Source organism: Gouania willdenowi, chromosome 19, assembly GCF_900634775.1.
Source record: "Gouania willdenowi chromosome 19, fGouWil2.1, whole genome shotgun sequence".
Classification (NCBI taxonomy): Eukaryota; Metazoa; Chordata; class Actinopteri; order Blenniiformes; family Gobiesocidae; genus Gouania; species Gouania willdenowi.
In genome coordinates, this window is record NC_041062.1 from 2,780,744 (window position 1) to 2,804,920 (window position 24,177).

At 36.8% G+C, this 24,177-nt stretch overlaps 2 protein-coding genes across 4 annotated transcripts in view; both read left to right on the forward strand.

Annotated features, from left to right (window-relative positions):
• Positions 1 to 4,943, forward strand: part of capn15 (calpain 15) — a 45,602-nt gene extending 40,659 nt beyond the window's left edge. The window contains exons 11-12 of one of the 2 annotated variants that reach the window (XM_028476154.1): positions 1,843 to 2,021; positions 3,103 to 3,280. In XM_028476154.1, coding sequence (XP_028331955.1) covers positions 1,843 to 2,021; positions 3,103 to 3,280 — 357 coding nt within the window. Of the gene's footprint in view, positions 1 to 1,842; positions 2,022 to 3,102 lie in introns of both variants that reach the window. The other variant, XM_028476153.1, reaches the window with a different exon arrangement.
• A 2,998-nt stretch (positions 4,944 to 7,941) lies between these two features.
• mss51 (MSS51 mitochondrial translational activator) lies at positions 7,942 to 22,065 on the forward strand. Of its 2 annotated transcripts, XM_028477192.1 has the most exons (7): positions 7,942 to 8,093; positions 12,326 to 12,467; positions 13,278 to 13,427; positions 16,199 to 16,323; positions 17,017 to 17,580; positions 20,846 to 20,939; positions 21,399 to 22,065. In XM_028477192.1, exons 2-7 carry the CDS (start codon positions 12,328 to 12,330, stop codon positions 21,604 to 21,606), a joined length of 1,281 nt encoding a protein of 426 aa, XP_028332993.1. In that variant the 5' UTR covers positions 7,942 to 8,093; positions 12,326 to 12,327; the 3' UTR covers positions 21,607 to 22,065. The 2 variants fall into 2 exon arrangements, with proteins under 2 accessions (XP_028332993.1, XP_028332994.1); XM_028477193.1 differs by lacking the exon at positions 7,942 to 8,093 and having other exon boundaries at positions 12,335 to 12,467; positions 13,283 to 13,427.
• The last annotated feature ends 2,112 nt before the right edge of the window (positions 22,066 to 24,177 follow it).

Here is a 24,177-nt window from a genome sequence, read left to right on the forward strand (position 1 = left end):
CAGTCAGTGGATACATGATTGTAGTGGGCGGGGCTGGAAGCGCTGCGCTGCTACATGTGGCATCATCTGACCCAACTTATCAACTGTAGAAACTAAATTCATCAGTTGCTGTTTATTTCATACCAACTATTTTACACTGTTCAGTTTCCGCTTCTCTGGAATGTTCTGGACTAATTCCTTTTTGTTAAATTATATTTTAATACACAAAAACACATTTGTTTCAGAAAGTTTACCCAAAAAAATCCAGAAAAGTATAAATATAACTCAGTTAAGTTTGTGCTTTGTGAACAATGCAATCCTAATTATACAAAATCTCTTATTAATTTGATATTTTTTTATATCAAGTCCCACCTCTAATTAATTTTAATATGTATAAAAGACCATTTTTCCCCAGGCACATGAATAAACCTTCTAATTTATGGGTTATAGTTGTCAGTGTGCGACTACTCTAGTCAGGACTTTTAAAGGGTTTTGGTTTTTTTTTATCAAAAGTTTCGTTTATTCAGAGAACTATTCCTCAGGAAATCCACTTTGATCTCCTGACAACTGCCAGTCTTCATCAGAGGCGTCTGCTGATCGCTTTGATGCTTCCTTTGAAGCATTTTATCATCTGAAGAACAAATAAAAAATTAGAGACATTCTGTCAACATCTGACTGGACTACTGTAATAGTTTATTAACATTCAGAATGCTGCTGCTGGAGTCCTGACTAGAACACTCGTGTCCTCAGATCCCTCCACTGGTTTCCAGTACAAAAGTAGGATTGATTTTAAGATTTTAATACTTGTTTACAAGGCACTGAATGGCGTTGCTCCTCCATACATGAGAGACATACTAATAAGTTATATATAATACCAGATAGAACTCTCAGGTCTACAGGGAGTGGCCAGTTCCACGTATACGTTCCAAGTCAGGAGAGGCTGTAAATGGAACACCCTGTAGATCTGAGAGGAGCTCCTACTTTAAACACTTTTAAAAGCAAACTAAAAACTTTACTTTTTGGAACATTTTACGGTTGGATGTTGATGGCTGCTTTCAGTGTGTGTGTGTGTGTTTGTGTGCATGTGTTGTGTGATCTACTTTATGTGGATAATTTTTATGTATATGTTGAGCTTTTATTCTGATTTTTTATATTGTATTTTTAATTTTCCAGTCATCGTTGAAATGACTTGTTTTTGACTGTGAAGCACATTGTGTAGCTTCGTGCATGACATTTGCTATATAAATAAAGTTTGATTTGATTTATCAAAGTTATTACTATTTGAACTCTTTTTTTTTTTTTTTTTTACACATTTTTCTTACTGATTTGTTTTAAAGATTTAGCTAAAAGTCTATTTATTCAGTCTGGCTTTTATGTAGTGCTTTATGATTTTTATCAATTTGAGTTTTTATTTTTAATTATTCTAATTTTAATGTTTTATATTCCCTTTTAGGTTCCTTTTTCTGCTTTGTTGACTTTTATTTTATCATTTTTTTTTTAAACTTCTGTGTGCATCAGTCTCTTAACCTTTTTATCATTTTTAACTTTTGTTAATCACATAAGCAAATTACGTACTTTGATCTACATTTCAATTGTAAGAAAGGTGCAATATAAATAAATGAAGATTTATTGATTGATAAATCTGTCTGTTATTAAATACTAATCTGTTATCATTGAAATCAGTGGTTTTTCACACCATAACTATGATGTAAGGTTAGTTTTTCTGACCTCTAAGTGTCCCTGAACCTCAGTTTAGTAAATGTTTGTTTAGAAAAGACTGAAAACCTGATAAAATAGTGAATTACTTTTGGATAAAGTCCCATCTGTAGGTTTAACAGCCTTTCTGTTTGGGTGTGTGCTCAGGGCCGCGAGGGCATGACGTGCTACTACCTGACCCACGGCTGGGCGGGCCTCATTGTGGTGGTGGAAAACCGCCACCCTAAGTACTACCTCCATGTATCCTGTGACTGCACTGACAGCTTCAATGTGGTGTCCACACGTGGAAGCCTGAAGACCATCGACAGCGTCCCGCCTTTACACAGGTACTCACACACTAACACACACTCCCATCAAATCACTGTGCTGCAGTTCACACATCATTAGGCTGCTCTTGATTCAGTTCCTTTGGACACATTAGCGCTCACATTAATGCTAATTCAGGACCTTATCACCCTCAAGATATGGCTCACATAATGGGTAACTGTACAAAGTCACCATGCATGAGAAGCACATCTTTTAGTGTAATCATCTCCACCGGACAAGACCATAATGCACTTGTGCTGCGTTATTACAGTCTTATCCCTGATATTTCTCTTGCATTTAATGATAAGACGGTCAGTTCAGAGGTGGAAGTGTTTAGCAGCTCTGCAATTGTTTTCAGGAGGAGATTAGATCACATTGTTAGGCAGAGAGGTGTGAATAACACAGTCCAACGCAGCTAGGCTTTATTCTTTTACCGTATGCTATCGTGTTGCACATTTATTTAACTGTTAGATGACTCAGACTGGGGGAGTAGTTCATCAGCCAAGAATCTTATGAATATTTATCAAGTCAAAAATGAAACAAAAAAGTATTAATTACCTGGGCAAACCCTAAACCCTGCTTTTTCCAGGTTATTAATGACTAATAACACACAAGGAAAACAAGAAATACATGAAAATAATACGAAAAAAACACAAAATCTCAACAAAAACACACAAAGTCAGAAAAAAACGAAAAAATAACTGAAAACACACAGAACGACGACACATGAAAAACACACATTTTCAACAAAAATACTTAAAATTTAAGCAAAAACACACATAACATTAGAAAAAATACAAAATAACTCTAAACACAGAGAACGACTGAATGAAAAACACAGAATTTCAACAAAAACAAACAAAATTGCAACAAAAAGACACATAGGGTCAGAAAAGACACAAAATAACTTTGAAAACACACAATACGACCACATAAAAAACACAAAATCTCAACAAAAACCGTTAAAATTTCAACAAAAACATACGAAAGCTCAGAAAAAACACAAAATAACTGAAAACACACAGAACAACCAGATGAAAAACACCAATTTGAACCAAAATGCACAACCATTTACTACATGCTCTCCATCTCCCCCTGCAGGCAGGTGCTGGTGGTGCTCTCCCAGCTGGAGGGGAACGCAGGCTTCTCCATCACTCACCGCCTGGCTCACCGTAAAGCTGCCCAGGCCTTGTTGGGGGACTGGACCCCCACCAAGGCCACCCACAGCCCCCAGCTCACCCCAGACATCGACGGCCTTCACCGGCCTCGGCCCTTATGACCACCGCCCACTTGGTCCCACACACACAGACTTGAATCCCATGAACAGTCAGACCACTGGAAAATCAGGCGAGGAGTATGCAGGTGACGTGTGGATCCCTCTGGTTTGTTTTAGTTTTATATATTTGGGTCTACACCTGAATGTAAAGAAAAAGTGGAGAAAAAGTTGTTTTTTCCCACTTGTTGATGCTGTTTGCTCCGCCCCTCACTCAGATTCGTCTCATGCCAAATCCATGTGCCAATAGCAATGATCGCCCCCCTCCCCAAAACCGCTCTCACCTCTTTAGATGTTGGTACTACAGTACACGGTGATGATTGGATATCTGCCGTCCCACTGCTCACGAGCCAATCACACGTCTGATCTGTCGCTGATCCTCACTATGGTACTTAACGAGCCAAACCGAAATTTGCAAACTCATGTTCGGTTTCTCTTTCTGTGAGTCGTGCACACTCGTGTTCGTCATTTTCCATTTTATCCATTTAGTGATGCAGAGATGCTGTCGATCTCATGAAATAAATGAGTTTTAGTTAAATGCTCAGGCCTCTTGTGTTCACACTCATTGTATAAATTAAGCTTTTTATCTTTTTACATTTTAATTCACACATAGGCAACTGGCCCTTGGTCTAATTTTGTACGGCCCCAAAACAAAGCTAATGTAATTCGTGAAGTTGGGAGTCACACAAAACTACAGCAAAATGCACAAAAATGTCAACAAAAGTACACAAAGTAACAACAAAAAGATTAAATTACAGAAAAGATGCACTAAACAACCACTTAAACCCACAACATTGACTACAAAAACAACAACGTATACACGAGCTCATCAAAGACGCACAAAATGCCAACGAAATTACACAAAATGACAGAAAAACACACAAAAAAGTAAGAAAAACACAACAAAAAATTGCCACATTAACAAGTAAAACAGAGAAAATGAATTAAAAATCACTCAAAAGTTATCGACGACAAACATGAGTGTTGATATCGTGGCCCTCAGATCAGACAATCACATTTTTGTGGCCCCTATCTCTGCTTTAATATCTCTGCTGTCTATCAGCCTTTATTATGTCTCACTCATTCTATGAGTCGCTCCACATCTCATTCCCACGCTGTTTCCCCAGTTTTTATTTTGTGGATTGACACCTGGGTTTACTTTAGCAGTACGAGTGGAGCCAGAGGCTGTTTGATCAGTCACTTTGCCATCGGGGAGCTCTTAGAGGAGCTGCTGAGTTTACTTTGAGAGGTCACAGAGCAGCTTTGTTTGCTCCGCAGCAGCACAAACTTCTAAGCCCCTCCCCCAGGAATAAAGAATACACTGGCAGCATTTCGCTGACAACATCCAGTTCTCGTGGGGAAAAAAAGCAATTACTGTTTTGACATATACGGTGCCCATAAGAGAAGCAAAAAGTTCCCCCTGAGACGTTCTATGAGGCACAAAAAAAAGGTCCAGTCTGGCCTGGGAGGGTTTTTTTCATTTATCGAGCAAATGAAAAACACAAAATTTCAACAAAAACACACACAAGGTCAGAAAAAAGCCTAAAGAACTGAAAACACACAGAACGATCGAATGAAAAACACGAAATGTCAATAAATCACACAAAAGGTCAGAAAAAACACAATAATTCTGAAAACACACGGAACAACCGAATGAAAAACGCAAAAATTTCAACAAAAAAAACACAAAAGGTAAGAAAAAAAACACAAAATAATTCTGAAAACACACAGAATTACCAAATGAAAAACACAACATGTCAACAAAAACCCACAAAAGATCAGAGAAAACACAAAATAACTAAACTTTTTTATGAGGCCCCGCCCACTTGTTGATTCACTCAGGATCTTTCCGTCCAAGCTAGCGCAGATTATTCACCAGAGAGACGCCAACGAGACGAGGAGTACAACTTTTTTCTTGTGCGTTGACGTGAGAAGAAATGAAAAAAGCAATATCTCTCCCAAAGCATGCAAACAGTCGACGGCTGTCAAGTAGAAACTTTTATCGTCAGGGTTTTTTTTTTAAGTCACTGGAAGTAAAACCTCTGGACGTCAGCAGCACAGTTGTCATCTTCACTTCCTTTTCAACACCCGGAGCTCAGATGACTAATGTAAATATGTTTTTTCCAAAGAAACACCATGTGTAACAACCACTTTCAGACGTCTCCCTCCGTGTGTCTAATTTATTTGTTTGAGTGATTTGCAGGCATTTAAATACTGATGAATGACAGATGAATGTGTTCGTTTGAAAGCTTGAGGAGAAATTAATTTGCACTGAAACACCTGCGAACATGTGGCCCATGTTTGATTCTTCATCCTCTTGTTTTTGCTGTTGTGTGTGTGTTTTTTTTTACACTTGCCATTGTTTTCATGCTGATGAATCCAACTCTGATAAGCTGTGTTGATTGTCCTCCTGTGCTTTAAGTGGCGCCCCCTGCTGCTCAATAGAAAAACCCAGATCAGAACTTTTCTTCGTCTCCTTCAGTCAAACCCATTATTGTAAATTGTACAAACTGCAAATGTTACGTAACTCAAAAGGTGTTTTTTATGACGGGGGGGGGGTAAAGAGAAAATCAACACTTTTAAAACCTGTAAAAATGAAAATACAACCGTAGAAATGAACTGAAAGGTAAATAATGCTGATAAATGTCAAATGGGATATATTTTATTGTTTATTTCTGGGGAGAGGGTTAAATATGAATATGTGTATAAAAGTTATGTATGTTTAATTTTCAAACTCAGGTTCAATTGGACCAAATAAATTTTTTTAAATTAGCAAGCCTCTTTGTTTTTCCTGTTGTTGTGTTGCAGTAAAACCTGGCAACATGTTTATAGAAAGTTTATTAACCTGTGGTATAAGTTTGTGACGTGTGTTTGTATTTAATAGTGTTAATAAAAATATACTTTTCCATAAAATGTATAATAATAACAATAACTAGACAAGTTTGCGTTGCCGCAACAATGCAAGTGGGAATGCGATAAAGCGTTGCCAACTCCTTTGGCTGTATGCGTTTATGTCAATGAACACAAGTTTGTGCACGCTACCAAAAGCTTAGATATTTGTAGGCAGTACTCACATTCAGTCACTGAAGATTTAACAGACAGTTATTTACAGTTACAGACGTTGTGTTGATTGAGGTGGAATCAGGCTCTGATCACTAAAGCTGCACATAGTAGCCTGAGGGTGTAAAAGTCCTACATGTGGAAGCAAAGTAAGAAGTAAATGCTAAGCATTCCCACTAAAAGTTCAAATACAAGAAATTTTAGCTACGAATTGTGGCTGTAGCTGCAGAATTAAGGCTTTAGCAGCAGTTTTTCTCAAAGTACATGAGCAACAGCTGTCACACTCTAGCAGACCTAATCAAGCACTCTAAGAATTGCATAAGCAGCCAAATTTGCATAAAACCTTAAATTACATTAAAAGTAAGAGAGTTAACATTATTATCATTGTTACTAATTAGCAGAATAATTTGATCTTTAAATGTATTTTTGCAAATTATTTAGAATTGTAGATTAGACAGCGGACAACATTTTGGTGCTAAAACTGTGTTTCTGAGTTTAAAATTGACACAGATATAGCAGTTTACAGTAAAAGCAGAAAACGTAATATTACATTAAAAGTAAAAGTGATAGTATTTTACAAATGACATGGCAGCATTGAGATAAAGCAGCAGAGCATTTAGACATTTGAATTGGCAGAGTAGTAGCAGGCCAAAATATGGTCAGAAGAATAAGAAAAAAAGTAAGAATGCTTTACATACCCACAAAAAGAGAAAGAGGTTAAGGAAAAGCCAGTTAGAACAGGTGGGTAAATAAACCTTAAATATTTGAAGATATTTCATATCGGGGTCTGTTTTGATTCCAGTTTATTTAGTCAGATTAAAAGAACAAAGAAAAAGCTGCTTAATAAGTTTTATTTTTATCTTTTCTTCAATGGTTCTTGTCAGTAGATTCACTTTTTAGTTTTGGAGCTTCTGTTTCCATTTAACATTCTACATTTAAACCCTTCTCTAGAGGTGGACAACTTCCACACAGATGTGAAAAATGTGTTTGTTTGATTGAATGACCTCATTCATGTCGGCATTTACAAAACAAAAAGTTTTTATAGTAATTGTATGTGTTTTCTGTATTTCTGTTCTCCTTTTGTGTATTTTCTTGAATGTTTTTTGGAGTCGTATTGTGCATTTGTGTTGTCGTTTTGCTTGTTTGTTTGCTACTGTGGGTTTTTGTGTGTTTTTGTGTAATTTTGTTTTAATTTTCCGTAACTTTGTTTATTATTTTGAGTCATTTTGTGTATTTTTGTTGTTGTTTTGTTCATTTTTGTTGTAGTTCTGTGTGTTTTTGGAGTATTTTCTGTGTTTTTCTTGATTTCTACTGTATTTTTCTGCACTGTTGTAATGCTTTGTATTTTTTATGTATTTTTGCTCTTGTTTTTGTGTATTTTTCTGTCATTTTGTACATTTACTTTGGGGGCCACATAAAATTAGACCGAGGGCCGTATGTGGCCCCCGGGCCGCCTGTTGCTTATGTCTGCCCTACTCACTGCACCCCACATTTGTCTTTTAGCTCTCGATCTATTTTTTCACCCCAGCCTTTAATGATTCCACTAAAAGCGTTGCCCCCACCTTTCTCCAGAGCTAACCCTTTTCCCCTCCCTAACACCCCCCCCCCCCCGAAGTGCTCCCTGTGGGGGTTTGGTTTTCACCACCAAGACTCCATGAGATGAAATCCAGCACAAGAAGCTGTCACTCCTCTTTTTTGTTTTTTTTATCTAACCCAAGACAATCGTCGTAGAAGTCGTCGTTTTCCTCTGAAAGCAAAGGTATGACCGCTGGGAACAAAAGATTTCTCCTTCCATCTATGGAGATACTGGAGTTATTAGAGCTGAAGTATTGGCTGCTAATGCATGGTGGAAACCAGTGCTGTAGATTATGATTCACTTGCTGGGGTATGAAACAACTATAACTACAGTATACTCGAGTTTTTCAATTTTCTCTGCAGCCCTGATACGAGTCGTACCCCTAAATCACTCTTTGACACGATAAGGTTTTAAATTTGAAAGGATTCAGAGCTCTGCAGAGGAAGGAAATAACTTTTACTTTTAAGTGTTGCTCTGGGAAAAAGAAGCAGAACTGCAAATCAAAAAAAATAAATTTAGAAAAAAAAAAACCATGTCATGTCAGCTTGAGGTTAGGTTTACGGCTGCAAATTGTTTTCTGGAAAGAAATTGTTTTCTTTATTATTATTATTATTATTATTAATAAAAATAATAATTCATGTTATTTAATAGTGCCTTTCAGGCCACTTTACAATAAAAACAGAATAATGAAAACAGTGCAATGTAATACAAAGAAGAGAAAAGAAAAGAAAAGTAGGTGAAATTATAGATGATAATCTACAGAGAGTGGCTGATGGGAAGGGAGGGGTTTAGAGTCTCTTTAAAAAATACATAAATAAATAAAGTTATAAATCTGGCAGTTTGGACCCTCAGACAGAAACTATAAATAAATTTTAAAATATATCTAATAATAAGAACAATCCATTATGTATGATTTAAGATGAACGTATACTTTAATTTCACAAGCAATAAAATGGAGATTATTGTTCTGGTAAATTAATATTGAATGGTTGAATGTCTTTAAGTGTGAACAGAAGAAAATAGTGTTAAAATTAATTGACCTAAGTCAACATAAGTATGTTTTTTCTTTTCTTATTTTTTACCGCAATACATTTTCTTAAGTAAAGTCATTTTTTTTAATTATTTACAGTGTACAGATTATAAAAAAATAGAACTATTGGGTTCGGCTCCAGTTTATCCATGTGCTTTAGAAACACTTCCCAAATATTTTAGGAATCTACAGTGACATTCACTCATGCATTTTATCAAACTCAAAAAAAAAATGTCCCAAGGGGTGGTGGGGGGGGGGGGTGTCCAGATGATCACGTTGCTCCCTCACATATGAGACCAAGTAAATAAATCATGAGAGCGATGTGGGAGGTGTGCGGGGAGGGTCTGTGTCAAGGGCAGGAACACAACGATGAATCACCAGGAAGTTCCACATCTTTAAAGGTTCCCTCATCACAAGAATCTCTGACACTGGAGTGTTGGCGTGTGTGTGAGCGAGGAGTGTGTGTTTAAAACACAAACATCTGCTATGTGGTTGTGGAACGCTCCTTTACAACAGAGGGTCCCCAGCTTTTCCTGCTGCGCCCCCTTGTTACCAATGAAACATTTGTTTCCAGGGCCCCTGTAGCAACTACACTTCAACTTTATGGTTCAAAAATGTGATCTTTATTTGTAAAAATGGTCACGATTCTTCTTCAAAACTCGTGATAATAACATTAAACATGCCGTTGCATATTTTAGTGCAAAGACTAAATTATTTTGGTCGTTCTCGTGTCATGAAGTCACGCCTCCTTGTTTGTGAGGGGAACCACTCCCACTAACTAAACCCTGAGGTTTTGGTTCTTGTGTGTCTAGGCTTGATTATGGGCGTGGCTCCTTGAGCAGTTAAGACACGCCCAGTCTCTAAAATCACTATAGACCAATCATTGCTCTGTTAACATATTTTAATTTAGTTTTAGTCGTAGTCTTTTTGACTAAAATACAATGTAGTTTTTAGTCAAAAATGTAGTCATCAGGACTATTTCGCAGATTTGAGGTGATCAATGAGTAACACCACATGATCACATGACTTCTGATTGGGTTTCGTTCCATGTGACATAATTATAGTTTTCATTTACAAAGCATAGTCACTTAAACACTTAAAAACAGACAATTTGTCGACAAAAACTATTACGAAATTGTTTAGTCAACAGAATTAACGCTGCTCAAAACTCACTATTATACGTCTTTATTCTCAATTTGCTGAATCCAACCTACTTTACAGCATGCATCGTAGACAGGTGCTAGATTTGATTTATTGATTTGATTGATTTGGTTGTTTTTCACCATTTGTTCTAAGAACCCCAGCAACAACATAGTATTGAAGGTTTATTTAACCAAACTCACCTGTTTTCTGGAGTTTTAGCCTCTGAAAAGTTCCTTTAATGACGCTTCTAAAAACAGGCTGTTTTGGGTCCTTTATGCATATTCATGAGTGGGCGTGTCTATGGGCGCAGACTTCATGCCTCGCTCTAGCGAGGGAGATCAGTGATCAATAAAGCAATTTTCTTTTGCTATCCACACACGGTTGTTATTGTTTTCAGCCGGAAAAAATTCACATTACAGTAAAACACATGGATATTTAAGAGGCTATTGTGATTGTGAGTCTGTCTCAGCACTTCAGGGTGTGTTTATCACAGCAGCAGCAGCAGCAGCAGCGGCAGCAGCGTCACCCAGCTGTTTCAAACACTCACAGGAGTTTTAAACTGCTGAGTCACTTTCTTCTCCTCCTCATCTCTATTAACTACAGGAATAGTGCATTTAAGGTGATAATCATTTGTTTTGTCCAACCGCTGCGTCACATTGGGTCACAAACACGTCAGATCAAGTCAAAGGTGATATGAGACGATATAACGGGTACTAAAAATGGAACTGCTCCGGGTGCTACACCGTGGAGGCCCACTGATTTCTCAAGGAGGGGTTAAATGCAGAGAACACATTTTGTGTATGTAGCTTTACATATATGACAATAAAGTATAATGTATATTCTATATTAAACCACAGTGTTTGTTTTAGCTGTGAGATAGTTTGAGGGGGAGGAGCTCACATTCTGGTAGGAGGAGCCAGAATTTTATACTTTATACTTCATAACCAAAATACATTTGTATTAAGGGGGGCTTTTAGTTTCTCATTATAATGATAAATATCCAACACAGTGAGTTCTTGCACAGCAGGAAAATGTGGACCTTATGGTTCTCAGTGTGTTATAGAAATGTCTTTTAAAGCTTATGTCGGGGATCTTCTGCGATGCATTAGTTGTTCAGCACAAAGAACCTTGGTGGAACTGTAAAACCATCCATCATCACCTACATTTTCAGGCCTGGCTTCTCCTCATTTGTCAGCGTGACATGGTGAAGGGATGGTTGTGTGCGTGTGTGCGATGCATCTGTCACTGAGCAAATAGAGGCGATCTGACAGATCTGATGATTTAGAATGTCAAAGGTGGCTTCTGTGAGGCGCTTTATTGTTTTGGATCTGGTTTCCAGGTCTAGTTTGAGTGACTGATTTGGGGCCTGGATGATTTAGTTTAGTTTGCACAGGGAGGAGGTCATAGATATAAGTCAGAACTGGAGGCACAGGTTAGAAAGTGCTTTGGAATCCCTAAATACTCGCTGTTGTAGATGTTTTTGTTTGAATAATACAGTTATCATGAAGAGAACTTGTTCCAATGCAAACAGACAAAATCCAAACACCTTTTCCTTTATTGTAATATTAGGTTTTATGCTTTTACTGCTATATCTCTGTCAATTTTTTAACTCAAAGACACAATTTGAACAGTAAAATGTTGCCCAATGTCTAATCTACAATTCTAAGTAGCTTATGGTTACACTCTATCAAAATAAATGTGTATTATGTTTTAATTGATGCTGTTTGTCATGCTAAATGCAAATCTTAACCGATTTACACCATTTAAAGATCAAATTGTTCTGCTCTTTAGTGACAGTGAAAGTATCTAATTTTTAAAATGCTAACTGTCTTACTTTTAATGTAATTTAAGGTTTTATGCAAAGTTGCCTGCTTTTGCTGCTTGATTAGGCCTAGTAGAGTGTGACAGCTGCTGCTCATCTACTTTTAGGAAAACTGCTGTTAACGCTTTAATACTGAAGCTACAACCACAATTTATAGCTTAAAATGTTGCTACAATCTAAGTCTTATAATTATACTTTAAGTGGGAACGCTGAGCAATTATCTTTTACTTTGTTTCTACAAGTAGGACTTTTACCCTCAGTCTTCTCTGACATACACGTACAGCCAAAGGAGTTGGCAACTCTTTACATTACATTAACTAAACTGAACACAAAATAAACTTTAAGGTGTTTTCAGATAATAAATCTGTGGGTTGAAAATTGTATTTAAGAATACTGTTGTGTTCTTCTCCATTTATGAAGCTATGGCGTCCCAGTCCTACACTCCAGGAAACACCAGCGTCTTCTCCGACCGCTCTGGTTTTTACTCCCTGGATTCCAACGTACCTGGATTGTCTAAAGTCATTCTTGACAAGCTCAATATGAAGGACTATAAAGACTACAGGTAATAAACCACTCATTTTAACTTCTGTGCATAGTTTTGACTTCATAAATGTGAGACGTTCTGATCGTGCTTAGACCTCAGTTCGTATCACGTTAGTGAGAATGGAATGTTTTAGGTGATTTATGGAAACTAATATATGCAGTTCTCGTGTTCAAGGTTAATTATTGTATAATGTCCAAGGAAATGTCATTTAATTCTAAGTCATCTAAAACTTAAAGCTTTAAAAAGGGCTTATATGTTAATATTTTACACCAGAGATGGGCAATCGTCTGATCCTAGGGCCACATTATCAACATTCATGTTAGCATTTAGAAGAATGACTAATCTGAGCGTTAATAAAAGGTTTCGTTTTTGTCGTCCAAAAATTTTGTCTAGTTTTGTGTGTTTTTTAATGAATTTTCTTGTCAATTTGGCACATTTTTGTTGTCTTTTTGTGTGTTTTTCATGCCATTCTATGTAACTTTGTGGTCCTTTTGTATATGTTGTTGTTTTATTTGTCAATTTTGTGTGTTTTATGAATCATTTGTTGCATTCTTTTGAATCTCTTTGTGTTTTTGTTGTTACTTTGTGCACTTTTGTTGACATTTTGTGCATTTTGCTGTCATTTTGTGTAATATGTTGAGCTTCATATAACTTCCAACTTCATGAATTACAATTTTTTTTTTGAGGGCCGCACAAAGTTAGACAGAGGGCCGCATGTGGCCCCTGGGCCGCCAGTTGCCTATGTCTGTATTACATCTATGTTAGTCTCTTTCCCTATGAGTGATTAAAACCTTTCTTTCCAAACCATAAAACGTGTGTGGTTTTAAGGGCAGCTCTGGATGGAACCACCAAAACCACCTCTTTCCGCAACTACAAGGAAATGTTTGAAAAAATGGAGGAAACCTTCAAGTTCTGCACCGGCTGCACCAAACTGCCCCACCAGCTCCCACAGGGACAGACGGTGAAACGCTGCGTTAAGTGAGAGCAAAGCCACAAGTGACGATTGATATGCATGCACGCATGTGTGTGTGTGTGTGTGCGAGAGTTTTCCAAGGATTAACACTGATTCGCACTAACCATTGTTTACGGTGAGATTATTTTGGGATATTTAAGCCCTTCCTGCTGCATTTGGCTCCGTCATCACACAATAGGTTGATTCCGGCCAGTAGCAAATCAAATGAAATCCCCCTGACTGTGATTCATTGCTGTGTGTCACTGCTGCATGAGTAATGCAGGTCATAATGTCACAGCATCACAGAGAGCTTTAAAACTGAGTAAAATCAACACCAGGGTTGGAGTCAATTACATGTTTTTTTTAGTTACAATGACGTTTACAATTATCCATATTCAACTACAATTCAATTAAAATCACAGTGACAAACATTTTATGAAGTTAAAATTATTTTTCATCCTCAGAAAGTCAATTACAATTATGTTCTCAATTACTTAGGCCAGACATAGGCACATGCGGCCCCCCCAAAGTAAACGTACAAAATACACAAAACAAAAGCAAAAATACATTAAAAAAATACAAAGAATTACAACATTGCAGGAAAATACAGTAAAAGACAAGATAAACACACAGAAAATACTCCAATAACAAACAAAACTACATCAAAAATGAACAAAACAACAATAGTAATACACAAATTTACTCCGAAAAATAAACAAAATTACACCAAAAGTAACTAACTAACAAACAAGCAAAACAACAACAGAAGTAGACAAAAATTACTTGTCGCAAGAAACGCAAAATGGCAACTGAAATACACAATTCGACTACAAAAAACATACATTTTACAGGAAAAATACACAAAAGGATGACAAAAATGCACAAAATGCTTCACAACGACCAAGACAACAACAAACATACACAGAATGTCAGAAAAACACACTAAATTACTTTAAAAACTCTTTGTTCTTTCCTGTATTAATGATCAGATCGCTCATTATTCTAAATGCTGAGTCATGAATGTTGATCATGTGACTTTCTGATCAAACAAACACACTTTTTTCCGCCCCCGCTTTGATGAACGTGGCCTATGTCTGGTGTAAGCCGTAGAACTGTAACGTTGTTCCCCGGGTTTGCGTTTAATTAAATTGTAATTGACAGTCTTTTATAGAATTTCCATACCAATTACAATGAAATCATGTAAATGATCTGAACTCGATTACAACTGATTACAACAGATTATTTTAATTTACAATTGCAATTTTAATTACATCATAACTGTATTTAGGTACAATTATAATCGACCCCTACCCTGACAAACACACACACAGGACTTCATTATGTGGGTTTTTTAATGCGTAAATTGCTTTATTTTCCCTTCCACTTGATTCACACACAAACAGACAAGCACACAAACACACAAACACACAAACAGACAAGCACACAAACACACAAACACACAAACACACAAGCACACAAACACACAAACACACAAACACACAAGCACACAAGCACACAAGCACACAAACACACAAACACACAAGCACACAAACACACAAACACACAAACAGACAAGCACACAAACACACAAACACACAAACACACAAGCACACAAACACACAAACACACAAACACACAAACACACAAACACACAAACACATAAGCACACAAACACACAAGCACACAAGCACACAAGCACACAAACACACAAACACACAAACACACTGTACACTTTCTTTCTAACGTGTATCCATCCTTAAATTTCCCAGCTGTCAGTGTCGCTCTCAGTGCTCTGACCAGTTGCAGGAGGTCTTAAACAGACAGAAAACCTAAAACCTGACAAGTGATACCTTCAAGACCTTTAACATTAGCATTACGAGCAACAATTAAACGAAGACATCTGACCCCTCTCTGGCTCTGCTTCACGCTGCGTTTCTTTTTAAAGCAGGAGCGTCTTTCTATTGTCATCGTAAGCATCACTATCACATGAAAAAAAGCTAAAAACATGTTTCTGCAAAGGAAGAATCACTGCTTGCTTGGTTACTGTTCAATGAAAATGTGGTTTTATGCAGTTGCTCGCCAGGTTAAATCTCGTGGCACCAACAGGTGGAGCTTTATTCTATTCTAGCATTCATGACCTCATCATATCAGCTTCCAGTCAGTCGTTGATTCCTTTTTTGTTTACGCAGGAGTTTGTATGAGGTTGAAAACATAGTGGTCCCAGATAAATGTCGGAGGCTATTTGGATCCTGGCAAATAAAACATGCAGATATTCAAGCTGCAAGTTTTGGCTTTTCTGAAATGACAACCAATATCTTACTATCAGCTTACATCAATGTGCTTTTCTACTTTGTAAATATATCTACCAATAAAGTCAGAATCTAAACAAACTAACGCAAAATAAAACAACAACACACGCCTTTATGTCTGTGCCTGAAGCATAATTGAATAAAACACCAAAATACATACATTTTATGCCAAATTGGGAGATGTTATAATGTGGCCATAATACAAGTATTTAATAATTTTTCTAATGTATTGTAAATGTTTGGCTGGCCCCTCCCACACTAAGTCTAATCAAGTGCAGTCACGTAAAGAAACAATTCTTCAAAATGAAAATAAAATTGGTGACATTTCATTTAAAATAAAACTTCATTCTTTCTTTGTGACCCAATATCAAATGGTCCATAAATGGTCAACGTGTCACGGCCCAGTGGGTGGAGACATTCATTCATCAAGTGATTTGTTCTAATTCTGGCTTTGCTGTTGTGTGTTTGTTTGATTTTGTGTTTTTCAGGTGTTTGAACACGTACTACTGCTCAAAGGACTGTCAGAAAAAAGACTGGCCTCAGCATAAAAAGGCCTGTAAGACACTACGACTCGTGGCAATAGATCGACTGGTGGAGTGGTTAATGTTCACTGGTAAGTAGAATGTGCTTTTAGTTTTTAGGACAAAGAAACCCAGGGTGTGTTTGTTTGATCAGAGGGTCACGTGATCAACATTCGTGTCAGCATTTAGAATAATGAGCGCTCTGAGCATTAATACAGGAAAGAACAAAGAGTTTTTATAGTCATTTTGTGTGTTTTTCTCTCATTCTGTGTGTTTGTTGTTGTCTCGCTCGTTGTGAAGCATTTTGTGCATTTCGCTAGTCCTTTTGTGTATTTTTCCTGTAAAATATAATGTTTCTTGGAGTCATATTGTGTCATTTTTTGTGCTTTTTTGGGTGTATCTTTGTTGTCGTTTTGCTTGTTTGTTAATACTGTGTGTTTGCAGAGTCATTTTTCAGGTTTTTCTTGTCTTTTTGTGTACTTTTGTTGTCATTCTCTGTAATTTTTTGAAGTAATTTTGTGTATTACTGTTGTTGTTTTGTTCATTTTTGTAGTAGTTTTGTTTGTTATTGGAGTATTTTCTGTGTTTTCATCTTGTCTTTTACTGTATTTTCCCAGAATGTTGTAATTCTTTGTATTTTTTTAATGTATTTTTGCTTTTGTTTTGTATATTTTTCTGTCATTTTGTACGTTTACTTTGGGGGCCGCATGTGGCCCCTGAGCCGCCAGTCGTTCTTATTGATCATCACACAATCAAGACAAAGCACGTTTTTATTCATGTTTCAGGAGATCTCCCGTTACCAAGTGAGAAGTGGTCAAAGTCAGCAGCCGAGGTCAAAAGCTGGAATGACTGGCGTTCCATGCAGGACCACCTGGAATCCCGTCTGGACTCCGTCTTGTCTGGTGCCAGTATGACAACACTCTGGACCAGTACCAGCAGGCCAAGGCCAGACGATGCCGACCTGCTCCAGTCTTTGTGGCGCATTCAGAGCGAGTTCCTCTCACGAGTTCTAACCGTTGGAATGGCCATGCAACAGTTTGGCCTGGACCCACACGCTAAACCGCTAACGGTTCACCTTGCTGGGGCGTCCCACAATGAAACCATGGGTGCCAGACTGAGTGACTTTGATGAGCTGAACCACATGTTTGAAGGACACCAGGGCATTGAGGTGGTGATGGTGGGACCGGAGGTGGTGCACGGCCCCATCATGAGACCACCTCTCAGGGCATTTGGTCCCAGGCAGCAGGTCTACATCAGTGCCTACAAAGGCCTGTACCACCACTTCTGGGAGGAAGTAGTGGAGAAAGAGGAAGCAGCGAGGCCGGACCTGGTGATTGGCTTTCATCCTGGTACGTACAGTATGTCATACAAACAGACTTTACATGTAAACTAAACCACAAGTAACTTTTTTTATGCAAGCCAACAAATCATATTCAAAAATTATGAAAAAAAACTACAAATCCCCAAAAATAGAAGTTTGGGGTTTATATGAACCAATTACATTTGATTTGATTCGTTTTGATTCCATTTCATTTAACTCCTATCAACGAGAAACTAAAAAGACTTCACAAACTCTTCTAATTCATTTATAACATCGGACCAATGCAAGCAGCGTTGGGGGCAATTACATTTTTCAGTTACAATTACATTTTCATTATCCATGTTCAATTACAATTAAATTAAGATTACAGTGACCAGCATTTTTTTTCCAATTACAATTAAATTACAATTATTTTTGAGACTCAGAAAGTCAATCGCAATTACGTTCTCAATTACTGAAGTTCAATTGCAATTAATCACAATTACTGAGCCTGAAATAAATAACCTAATAAAAGTAAACCTTCCTCTTGTGTTAGCTTCCTGTTAGCATCTCTTATGAGAACAATTCATAATCGCGTAAATTGATAATTAATTACAATTATGACATAATTCTAATTCTAATTCTAATTAAAAAATGTGTTCCTGTCATAATCCTAGTTAAATTGTGATTGAGTTTAGCTAATTTGTTATAATTGCCATGGAAATTTGATAAAAATTGTCAATCATAATTAATTAACACAAAACTGAGGAACCATGTTACAGTTCTATACATACAGTTCTACACATATTTAGTTAATAATTATTAAAACATGTTTCATATCAAGCTTTCACACATTTTACCATTTAAAAAGATTTAAATCGAGGGGTACACTGATAGAAAAAAGGCTCTTATGCTCCACACCAAAAATATTAAACCCTATGTTTTCATTGATTAGGAAGGTAATCAATAGATTGGAAATAAATCCGGTGATAGATATTTGTTTTTAGTGTATTTTACAGCTGATTTAGGACATGTTAGCATAAGAGAGGCTAACAGAAAGCTAACACAAGAGGAAGGTTCACTTTTATTAGGTTGTTTAATTCAGGCTAAGAAATTGCAATGAATTGTAATTTGCCTTTAGTAATTGAGGACTAAAAACTGCTGGTCACTGTAATCGTAATTGAATTGTAATTGAACATAGTACAACCTCACACCGTCTCATATCTTGCCCTGACCCCGTTTTATCGCCCTTTGCCCCATTAATCGGCCCTGACTCTGAACCCCCCTGGCTCCGCTCTAACTGCAGATTCCTCCAGAGCTACATATACTAGAATCAGTCATCCTGTAAATAAAGTGCCTGAGCTCGTACTGCAAAGCTGCCATATAGCGCTGCATTATGACACTGTTTAAAGATGAGCAGATATGCTCTATAAGATAGGGAGAGAGATAGTGACAGAGGGAGGGGAGGTGTGTGCGTTCTAGCTTTACCATGAGTTTTATATCTGCTGTGTGCAGTTCTACATCCATTCATCCTCAGGACGACCTTGAGAAACACAAACGCATCCTTGAGATTTTCCTTTCCTTATTCTTTACAGCTCATTTATTCTTTTAAAAGTACATTTTTATTGCCCTGAAGCAGGACAACGTTGTCAACAGTTTTAAACCCAATTCTATATTTAACTAATATATACATGTACTACAGTACGTAAGACATCTACTACATCCAAGCAATGAATGGTAGATATTAGAGCTGGATTCAAGGAAAATTTGTGGGATTGTGTAAGAAATTGCAGGATTAAAAAGGACTGGGACGTCTTTTGATTAAACAGTGATTAGAAATGATTAGAAATACTGTGGAGTTTCATGAAATATTAAAATTGGAATGGACTGAGAATTCAACATCTGAATTTTTTTGTGTGATTTACACAATGAAAAATGTTTTTTTTTTTTTTTTGTGTGATTTTTGCCTTTTTTTGACAACCCTGCTCTAAAGCACGGGTGTCAAACACACTTTAGTTCAGGGGCCAAATATTCCCCAGTTTGATCTGAAAAAAAACAATTTAACAACATTGTACCCTAATTCTCATTATCTGTTCAATTCACTTGAAAAATAATAATAATTTGTCACCAATTGAGGAAATATAATGAACTGCAAGATTTGTGGAAAAAGTGAAAGTGCTTTCAACATTTTGCAGTTAAAAATGATTAATGCATTAATGTAATATAAACACCCTAAAATATTGGTGAGTTTCATTAAATTGATGAATTTGAGATATTTACAACTGGATTATTTGGTAATTTACACAATAATTCATGTTTTTACTGTCCCTGTTATTTTCTCCTGAGAGCTTTAAAGGACCGTATTTGGCCCCAGGACCCTGAGTTTGACACATGCCCCAGAGCTTTAATATATATATAAATATATTTTTATTAGTACTGAAATTCTTCTATCATTATTAACACTCCCTTAATTCACAATGTGCCTTTATGCTGATGGTAGGCAGTTACAACCATCATAAACAACCACACACTGCTCTGCTCTTTGTCACCTTATATCCCTGTGGTCCAAACCTCTCAACACTTAACTCCCTCTTAAATGTTTTATCCCCACTGAGGAGTGGGATGTGCTTATCATGGCATGCATTATTCATACCTGGATCCCTTCTCCCTGTGGTTGGAGATATGACCAGCGGTGGATAACACCGTTTGTGTTTCACAATGTGTTTATTTTTCAGCATTAAGGAGTCTGAACTCATGTCCTCTTACCATCAGACTATATAACTTTTTTCTACTCATGCAGAGGGACATCTATAGGTTCATTTACTGTATATGGCTATTTTAGATATAGTCAGAAGGCATTCATTTACAGCTATGGTCGGATCAAGTGGAAATTACCGGTAGATTTCTACAGCCACGATAAAGTTAGTTTAATGCAACTAGGGCTTTGCAATATGTAATATATGCAATATGCAATATATTAAGAGTGATCTTAATAACAGCCTTCATGACACCTCATTCATGCTAATGACAGGTATCGTGTCATAATAATAACAGCATAATATCAGCCTTTATGTATAAAAACTTCAAGTAAAGTGTTACCAAGAATCTTGCTGGAATTACTACGTCCCGCGGAAGTCAAGGAAACTTCAAAGGAAACATCAAAGCAATCAGCAGACCCCTCTGACAAAGACTGGCAGTTGTCAATCGAAACATGTCAGTAGATCAAAGTGGATTTCCTAAGGAACAGTTATTTTTCCGAATAAATGAAACCATTGCATATAATTGGTTACCTCTTGTTCTTGATTTAAACTCAGGGTTCCATGCTAACCAGGGTCTGTTAGAAGGCTGGCTCCCCACTCTCCTGCTGCTCAGAGACTACAACATCCCATCTTTCTTTACTCTGTACAGGTACGTCACCTCAGTGACTGCTGCAACACACTGCTCATTGGTTGCTTTCGCCTGTTTCATCTGTACAATGCTACACACAAGTGGACAATCTAGTGCAATCCATAGTTTTCATATATAAAAACAAGGGATCAGCTTTCCATCACTGCTCAGTAATTGATATTGCAGACACATTTCATTTGACTCAATCCTCTCCCAAATCTCCTTCTCTCTTGTGGCAAATGCTTGATTTCTCTTTGCCTGACAGCCAAAATAAAGTAAAGATTTACTCGCTCTGCTTCAGGCTTTCTCCACAAACTCCCCCCACGGAGTACTATAACCTGATAAAAACAGCAGAGTGACTGATATTGTCCTTGTCCTCTGTTGATGCCCATAATGGTGAAATTTCTGTTTATACCAGTGGCAGTCAGTCCTGGGGGATGCTCATTGATTGATACTCATTCTTCCTACTTTGTTGCACAGTGAAGCGGAACTCAACAGCTCATTGCAGATGTTGCTGGATTTGGAGATGCACATCAGAGGAAATGGAGCCAATGCCTTCACGTCACAGAAACCAGAGCAGGTCCAGTCCTGTCCCAATAAGCCTCACGTCTACTGCAACTCTCATTACGTCTGTTTCCAAGGACTGATGCCTCAAGAAGACCCAGAGAGGCCCCGCCCTGACATTTAACAGCCCCTCATCAAGTGCATGATGGGAAATCAGCATGTTTGGACTTAAAGGATGTGCTTCATCTACACAAAGTGGTCAATTACATCTTCAATTATCCATGATCAATTACAATGCAATAGCTTGTGCTAGCTTTCTGTTAGCATCTCTTATGATAACGGGTCAGTTTTCAACCATGTTTTAAATCAGCTGTAAAATACACTAAAAAATATTATCCATCATCTCATAATTTGTTTTTCATCTTTTGGTGACCTTGTTAGGCTTCCTAATTCATGAAAATATTGGTATTAATAATATTTTTGGTGTGGGCGTTTGAGCCTTAATATGAAACTTATTTTGAAAATTGTTTACATATACGTACTGTATGAGTAAGCTATAGAACTGTAACATAGTTCCCCAATTTTGCGTTTATTTAAATTGTAAATGATGTTTTTTTAAATTAAATTTTCATGCCAATTACAATTACAAAGTCAACTAGAATATTTGCATTTCCTGAAGAAAATGTAAGTGAGGATGCAGGTGCTGGCTCACGTCGCACTGCATTAGCTTAGCATTAGCATTAACTAGCATTAGCTAGCATTAGTATAAGTTAGCTAGCATTAGCATTAGGCCAACATCAACCTTGCATTAGCATTAGCCTAACATTAACATACATTAGGATTAGCCTAGCATTAGCATACATTAACATTAACTAGCATTAGAATTGCTTAGCATTAGCATACATTAACATTAACTAGCATTAGAATTGCTTAGCATTAGCATTAATATAACATTAGTATTGTCTAGTATTTGCATTGGCTAGCATTAGCATTAACCTAGCATTAGCCAAGCATTAGCATTAACATACATTAGCATTACATACATGGCTAGCATTAGCATTGGATAGCATTAGCATTGGGTAGCATTAATGGGCATCATTATTCTAACATTAACCTAGCATTAACATTAGCATACATTAACATTAGCAATAGCTAGCATTAGCATTAGCATTGGCTAATATTAGCATTAACATAGCCTTAGTTAACTCAATTACATTTAAATTAGGATTTCAACAGAAAACATAGATTTTCCAATTATATTTATGTCATAATTGTAATTAATTATCAATTATGCAATTATAATTGACCCTAACCCTGGTTGCTTTTGCATAGAAATATACATCCAAGCCTGTTCATCATCATCATCATCATCAATGATTGTAAACTATTTAAAACGATTATTGAAACGCTTCTACCTAATGAAGCAGCTCCATGAAAACACAAGCTGGGACCTAAGTTTCCTCTCCTGAGGTGACATGCAGACCCACGGCTGTACTTTATAGTGTTAATGAGACTAAAATTGCTCCAGTCATCTTCCGATAGCTGCGTGGGATTTGTTCTGCAGCCTCACTGAGACACTCAATCACATCATTTTCACACAAGTGTAACACATGATCCAGTACTTTGATAACGTGTCACAAGGCACAAAGTGAACAGAACAGAGAGGGTGTTTCACAGCTTTGATGTTTTTAGTTGTAAGGGTTGGAAATGGAAACAGGTTGTTTTGGAGCATGTCATAAAGCAATTCCAGAAAAAAGGAGTTAAAAAAAATCCTGTTGCAACTCAATGTATGGGAAACAGTAATTAGGGGTTTTTATTCTGTAAGCAGGGATGCGGAAGAATTTTGTGTAATTAGGAAATATTGTCCAAATTCTTCAATAGAAAATGAATAAAAAAAGGCAGATCTTTAGCTTTGAGTCCCTGTTTTCAAACTTTCAGACTAAATTCTGATGCTGTGAATAGTGACAAAGTTATGAGTAAAACATAAAGAAACAACATATTATAGAAAATAAAGAGACAAATGGAATGTGAAAGCTTTATGAAGTTTGAAAATTAAAAATTAATGTTTAATTGGTCGTGAAAAACTGAGAATTTGCTGATTTTGATTTTTTGCAATGTTATCTATCTTGTCTATCTGTCTATCTGTCTGTCTATCTATCTATCTATCTATCTATCTATCTGTCTATCTGTCTGTCTGTCTGTCTGTCTGTCTGTCTGTCTGTCTGTCTGTCTGTCTGTCTGTCTGTCTGTCTGTCTGTCTGTCTGTCTGTCTGTCTGTCTGTCTGTCTAAAACCAGAGCTATAAATTCAGAGTCAACATTTATTTATTAATCATTAAATCAGCAGCTGTAACATAACCAAACAATTAATGCTTGTGCACATTTTTTTAATAATAATAAAAAAATGTAAGTATATAAGTGTTTAAAAACTCCTAATAGTTGCTTTTTAGTAGAGGATAATGTATTTAAACCTGTCTACCTTCCACTGGTGGATGCGCACAAACAGCAGGTAAACACTGCCCTCTTGTGGATAACTTCAGTAAAACACTACAAAAACACTTTTTTTTTTTTATTAAAAAAAACAACAAAAAACAGAAAGTCTATGTAAGAATAATTTGACAGTTTTCCTCATATATCAGCACTTCCACGTGTGTTTATTACAATATTACTACAGCCACTGTTTGTTTTCATCATTCTACTGCATTACAATAAACCCTTTTTCCCCATTTCACTTTGTTGGATCTGCTTATTTTATTC